General features: G+C 45.5%; 1 protein-coding gene across 1 annotated transcript; it reads right to left on the bottom strand.

Moving 5' to 3' along the window:
- Window positions 1-277: 277 nt before the first annotated feature.
- Window positions 278-5772, bottom strand: LOC130406149 (general transcription factor II-I repeat domain-containing protein 2B-like). Its single transcript, XM_056611559.1, has 3 exons — window positions 4927-5772; window positions 398-461; window positions 278-310 (listed from the first exon to the last, which is right to left on the bottom strand). The coding sequence occupies exons 1-3, from the start codon at window positions 5582-5584 to the stop codon at window positions 304-306; spliced, it is 729 nt and encodes a 242-aa protein (XP_056467534.1). The 5' UTR covers window positions 5585-5772; the 3' UTR covers window positions 278-303.
- Between the last annotated feature and the right edge of the window lie 1612 nt (window positions 5773-7384).

The following is a 7384-nucleotide window of genomic DNA, read 5'->3' as shown; positions in this document are numbered from 1 at the left end:
TGGGGTAAAGTGAGACACAAGACCACTTTTTATAAAACAATCATATTTTCACTGCCCTTCGTCCTGAATACATTCTGATCATTTCCATTGCTAGGAAACATCCTGAATTAATGGGAAATGTGTACATTTTACTGAATTTTAGCTTGCTTAGAGGGGAGCAAATGTAAAAAATGTCTCACTTTACCCCACTCTCCCCCTACCAGTTGTTCCTGGCTGTCTTGGAGTTTCTGTCCCCAGTATGCTCTGTGTGCTGAAACCTTGTGGAGACTAGGGAAGTCTCCATTAGGTCTCTGCTCACTGTCATCATTTACTAGTGTAGAAAGCAACAACCGAAAAATAAAATGATGTGTGAAATTTCTCATTTGAATGATGTGCAAAATAGAGCCATCACTCACACTCTTGAGACTCCTCTTGTTCTTTCCCTGATGACCCAGTTGACATCACGGCTGATGGGGAGTGAGCTATAGGAAAAACGTGCAAAAAACGTTATTGTCTAAAGTAGATGAAGACGACAAATGTGCATTAATATTCAATCCCATACCTAATACTACCATTCCATGGCTGTCACACTGCATTTCAACTTCTGACTCATACTCTTGAGAGTATTCTTGTTATTTCCCATATGACATCACAGCTGATGGGGAGTGAGCTATAGGAAAAATGTGCAACAAACTTTATTTTCTAAAGTAGATGAACGACAAATGTGCATAATTATTCAGTCCCATACCTAAGACTACCCTTCCATGGCTGTCAAACTGCAATGAAACATCTGGAGGAACAATCTTGCTGTACTGATTTTTGATTTTTTGGTTCCTTGCCAAGTTGTAATGGTGGAGAATTTTTCTTTGTAGAAAAATGTGTGTTGATGGGGTTGTCTGATTTAAAAAGTTGTTGTTTTTTCTCATCCCTGAAACAGCTGCTCCGCACACTGGCTGTTAATAAGACCAGCAAGTTCAGGCACAAGCTCCAGCTTTCTTAGAACCTCACACTGGTCTTTGCTATTCCCCCGGTGGAACACATCGTTCGAAGCAAAATACTGTGAGGATCCAGTGAGAGGGTGACCATCTTTGTCAGCTGGCTTTTTTTTAAAATTTCATCCAAGGCAAGTTGACATGGACCTTTCCCTCTGAGGCCTGCTTCATGTTCTCTGGGGTGCGATCCAGTAACCTTCCCTGAAAAGGGACAAATATTCCTGGCTGCCTGCGGTTGGCATGCAGTGCCAGACCCCTGGCATAATCATACACAGCCACATTGGGGAGGTGTTTCCAGGACAGCAAGAGATCCACAAAGTCACGTGGACTCTCTGCTCTAAGGTTGAATTTGACTGAAAACACATCCCCACATGGGCAAATGATAACTGCCCAACCACCTATGAAACTACATTGTTGTGTTAAAGAAATGTAGTAGGTTAGCTATACATGCTCCTAATGTCAGTTATCATTATTTCTGACACCAATGATTGGATGTGGTGGCAATCGAAAGGCAACATCCCGCTCCTTTGAGCAAAGTCAGCGTACAAACGACACTGGTCGATCTCACAGATGATCTTCTGTGCTGGCCCCCACATATTCTTGATTACATGTATGGGTGTTTTTTCAAAGATTTTTCAACTGCAAACGCACCATGTGTACCATCGATACACTGACAGGCCAAAAATCTGTCCTTCGTTATCGACTCAAGGAGGTTGGTGTGTTTTCTCCTGCAGTGTGTTTTGAAGTTTCTTTTGTTTAAAATCAACTTGCAATGAGGGCAACAGAATTTATTTTGCTCACTTAAAGCTTTAGTGGCCGTGGAACATTCTGCAGGAGCCAATGGGAGCTGAGTGGGGGCCACAGGGAGCTGAGGGAGCTGAGTGGGGGCCACAGGGAGCTGAGCGGGGGGGCCACAGGGAGCTGAGTGGGGGCCACAGGGAGCTGAGTGGGGGCCATAGGGAGCTGAGCGGGGGCCACAGGGAGCTGATCGGGGGCCATAGGGAGCTGAGTGGGGGCCACAGGGAGCTGATCGGGGGCCATAGGGAGCTGAGTGGGGGCCACAGGGAGCTGAGTTGGGGCCACAGGGAGCTGAGCTGGGGCCACAGGGAGCTGAGCTGGGGCCACAGGGAGCTGAGCTGGGGCCACAGGGAGGTACAGAGCAACGATCAGGCAGGCACCCAGAAAAAAGGCTTCTCCATTATTTAAAGATCCCATGCCATGTTATTTATGGATGCTTTAATATAGGTATTAGTGGGCCACAAACACAGTATTCAAAGACGTCCCCGAAATTCAGCCGTGGTGCAGAGTTACAGCCACTCCGAACCTGTCGCACATTGAGCTTCCCCCAAACGCGCTGTTTCGGTGGGCGTGTCAAGGCAGGTCAAGGAGGGGGGTGGGGGTGTGGCCCTGAGCAGCTTGTAGCCACAGTACAATGCGCTCTGGTTACGGTGGGCGTGTCAAGGCGGGTCAAGGAGGGGGGTGGGGGTGTGGCCCTGAGCAGCTTGTAGCCACAGTACCATGCGCTCTGTTTACGGTCACAATGGCTCGTAGAAACCCATATTATACATAGATATCTATATAATATAATATAATATAATATAATATAATATAATATAATATAATATATAATGTATATTATCACCTGGCCCTGAGCAGCCCACGGTACCATGCGCTCTGTTTACGGTGGATGTATCGCAATGGCTCTTAGAAACCCATATTATGCATAGATATCTATATCATATAATCTATAATATATATTATCACCTGGCCCTGAGCAGCTTGTAGCCACGGTACCATGCGCTCTGTTTACGGTGGATGTATCGCAATGGCTCTTAGAAACCCATTTTATACATAGATATCTATATCATAATATATATTATCACGGCCAAAAGCTGTGTGAGCCTCCAGACGATAGGCTATTATGAATCTCAAACGACCGCGTCTTCTTCAGATTGATGTGGAAGTGGAAGAACCAGAGACGTCGGAGAACCCGACGAAGTCCTTTGCGATTCATTATATCGTCTGGAGGTGCACACAGCTTTTGGCCGTGATCATATGTATTATTTGATATAGATATCTATGTATTATATGATATTATTTAGATGTAGAGCCCCAGGACTGTAACGCAAGTGTTGTACACTTCCTTGTTATTTGGATAACCGTTCTGCTGTTGGTGTGATGGCGCAGTCGGACTCTCGTCTCTGGTATTTCTATAACGAGACTCGTAGTGGGGGTCATCTCAGCCATGGTTGAGAATGAATTGGGGGAAAGGAACTTTGGCTTTGACTCCCTGAAGTACATGAACCACGACATGGAGGAGAAGGGGATTGTTGGCCGCGAATGTATCCCGCTTGAGCCCTGCTTCCCGCCGCCTCGGCAGCGGTCAGCGCTAATCACCGCCTCCTGAAGCGGTGGTCCATCGGCAGCGAGGCTCCGGCGGGAGACGACCGCGGTCAACAATCCCTTTCTCCTCCATGTTGTGGTTCATGCCTACTTCAGGGAGTCAAAGCCAAAGTTCCTTTCCCCCAATTCATTCTCAACCATGGCTGAGATAACCCCCACTACGAGTCTCGTTGTAGACGTGTGTGCACGTCCAGACGATATGATGAATCCAAATAACAAGGAAGTGTACAACACTTGCGTTACAGTCCTGGAGCTCTATATATCAGGGGTGGGGAACCTTTTTCACATCAAGGGCCATTTCAATTTTTCCAAAGTCCTCAGAGGGCCATACCATTATGAACACATAACTAAAGATGAAAAAAAAGACAAAAAAAGTCTATAACTGATGTGTTACTAAGCCTCATGTTTGCTGCATTTCTAGACTCACCTAATGTGATGGCTGGAACTATTTTTCTCTAGCAAGGCGTCTGATGTCAGCTGGCAGTGATGATGATGCTACTCGAAGCTGGTTTTCCAAGTTTGAGTCAGTCAGTCTTGAGCGGAAGCGATTCTTTGCAAGAGTCAGTTTTGAAAAGAACTGTTCACAGCGATACGTTGTCCCAAACAGAGATGCAAACTTCAGGGCAAGTCTCCTCAGGATGGGAAAATCCTCAGCACGAACAGTCCAGCAGAGAAAGGTTGTGGTACTTGGCTTTGAGCTCGTTGTTGTTTTGCAGATCAATTATTTCCATTTGGAGGTTGTCTGGCACATCAGACGGTTGCACATTAAATGGTGTCGCAAACACGTCGAGTTCCTTTTGTATATTTTTCACATCATGAAACCTCTCATCAAATGCCTGGATGAGTTTTGCACACTCACCAGCATATTCAGTCGTAACATCAGGCTTTTGTTCTTGTAGGGTGGGAAAGTGCACAGTGTTTCCCCTTTCCAGCTGTCCTTGCCAAAGCCTTAACTTCACTTCAAATGATTTCACATTTGAAAGCAGAGAGCTGATGAGCTGGTTGGGACCTTGCAGCTTGATGTTTAGCTCTGACAGGTGCTTGCTGATGTCCACCATGAAGGCCAGATCACGGAGGAACTTGCCATCACTGAGCTCCATGACAGGTTTACCCTTCATCTCCATGAAGCGTCTGACTTCTTCCCGCAGTGTATAAAACCGTGCGAGCATATTTGCACGACTCAGCCATCGCACTTCACAATGATAAACCAGATCACCATACTCTGACTCAAGCTCGCTGAGTAACTCTTTGAACTGGCGGTTGTTCAGCCCTCTGCTTTTAATGAAGTTTATGGTGGACACAACTGTTGTCATCACATTGTTAAGCTTCAGGGAATGTGCACACAAACTCTCTTGATGTATGATACAGTGGCATACAACTAAATCACTTGGATCCAGACTCAGTCGGCTCATTTCTTTTTTGACTAAAGCAGTCAATCCTTTTTGCGCGCCAACCATTGCGGGAGCTCCGTCAGTGGCGATGCCGCTCAACTACTCAAATGGCAGTTAAAAATTGTTCATGGCCACAATAACTTGATTGAACAAATCCTCACCTTTAGTAGTGCCATGCATGGCTTGCAAAGACAGCAACTCCTCCTTTGTTTCAAACTCAGACGTAATCCCACGCAGAAAAATGGCAAGCTGCGCTGTGTGTGTGATGTCTGTTGTCTCGTCACAGGCCAGAGAAAAATACTCAAAGTCTCTTGCAGTGTTCTTGAGTGTTTTTTCAATATCTTGCGCCATATCAGTAATCCTTTCTGAAACGGTTCTCCGGGACAAACTGACGCTTTGAAATAATTTCACTTTGTCGGGCGCGAGCAGCTCCGCGGCGGCTACGAGGCACTCCTTCACGAACTCTCCTTCAGCGTGAGGTTTCAGCTTCGTGGCTATCAGTTCACTCACCACAAAACTTGCACGCGTAATATTCTCTCTGTCAGTCTGTGGCCGTGTGAAAGCTGCTTGTTGAGCACCCAAACTCCGACGAAGAGCGTTAATTTTATCCAAACGCATTTGTCCTTTCAACTCGTCGAGTTTAGCATGTTTCGAGCTGTAATGGCGCTCGACATTGGCCTTTTTCATCACCGCAAGCGCCTCGCCACAAACTAGGCACACTGGCTTGCCTTTCACTTCAACAAAGAAAAAGTCATTTGTCAATTTTTCCTGAAATACGCGGCATTCTGCGTCCACCTTCCTTTTCTTGACAGTCGCCATGATTCATCACTTGTCTGTGTCGGTACTTGTCATGTGTCAGTCACTCCGACCCAATGCAGTGGTACGTACATCACATGCTGTATTCACTGACCCGGACGTTGACTCGGACATAGGACTCTCTCTCGGAAAACTAATGACGGGCGATATATTTTTTTTCCTGATTTTTTTTTTTATTCATGTATGCATATATGAAGATATAAAATATAAAAATTGTATTGCATTGCGGGCCAGTTGAAATGGCCTCGCGGGCCGTATATATGGAAAGCCAAGAAGGCCACAATCCGGACCTAGATTATGGAAAGCCAAGAAGGCCACAATCCGGACCTAGATTGGCGCGGTAAAAGTGCAAAACCGTACGGAAACCGTACGGATTCCGTACGGATTCCGTACGGTTTCCGTACGGTTTTGCAAGAATTCCGTACGGAATCCGTACGGAATCCGTACGGTTTTGAATGACTAATAGCCGCGGCTATTAGTCATTCACTCCGGCTATTAGTTATTCACTCCGGCTATTAGGTATGCAGAACGAGCCCCTCCCCTTCTTTGCTTGACCACTAAGTTTGAAGGCTGTCTAACCAATCAGTGAAGAGAAAGACCAGACTAAAGTAACGCATTGTCGAAACTAGAGCGGCAGTCAGTGCCTCCATGTTTCGCCGTAACATAAGGCTGTGTTGTCTTTACTAGTTTCACTACAATGTAATGACCACCACTAGCTAGTGGAAAATATATTTGTGTCTAGTACAGTGATATATTTGTATATGTTAGGCTATATATTGAGATGGCAGTGTGCGAAATACCCATCATTATTCGGGGATGCCCTCATCCCCAGATTGTTCGCGATATGCAGTAGCCAGCTCGGCCATAACATTACAATATTTCATGGATGCAAGCAAGCCAAGACAATCGATCTATATCTATAGCCTACATGACAACACGCAGACACACACACACACACACACACACACACACACACACACACACACACACACACACACACACACACACACACACACACACACACACACACACACACACACACACACACACACACACACACACACACACACACACACACACATTAAGCACACTGGTAAAGCAATAGGAGCCTGCATTGGCTAAAGTTGTTGGGATGCACCTTATTTTATAACAGGGAGGGGCAAAGTTGTGCATTACAATGCAAACACGACAATAATTGGCACCGTTCTTGCGCACTCAGAAGAACATGCAGTAGGACCGATCTTGTGACATTATTTAACCATCCATCTACAGCTAATACGATCAGACAGATACATCATCGATCACATAAAAGCCCACAACAAGCCCAACATCACCACGGCAGGTGCGCTCTCTCTCGCACATTCACACAATCACTCCAATTTCTCCAACTCCAAGGCAAGGCTGTTTCACTAAGACCACAAACAACCACAACTAACCAGCCTACATATCCACAATAATGCACAACAATCAGTTCTATACATTGCGTCTATCTTCTGTTTGGTGCACATGGCTAATTTGCATAGTTTGCACCGGACTGTCCGCTTGTCAAAAAAATAGAACGTATTTGTGAATAAATGCTTTGAATTCTGAATACTGGACTTGGTGAGCTTGAATAGGCTAAATCTAAGTGACCTTTAGTGAGATGGCCTAAAACGGAATACAAATGAATTATTCTAGGACATATAGGCTTTCAGGATCAATTCAGAGGTTCAACTGTTCGTGATTAATTTTGCTTAGCCAGTGAAAGTGACCAGCTGTAGATTCCGCACTGTTAAAATACTTCACTACAAGTAGGCTATAAGT

The sequence above is a fragment of the Gadus chalcogrammus genome, chromosome 16, assembly GCF_026213295.1.
Source record: "Gadus chalcogrammus isolate NIFS_2021 chromosome 16, NIFS_Gcha_1.0, whole genome shotgun sequence".
In the NCBI taxonomy this organism is placed as follows: domain Eukaryota; kingdom Metazoa; phylum Chordata; class Actinopteri; order Gadiformes; family Gadidae; genus Gadus; species Gadus chalcogrammus.
This window is presented reverse-complemented; position numbering and strand designations above follow the sequence as displayed.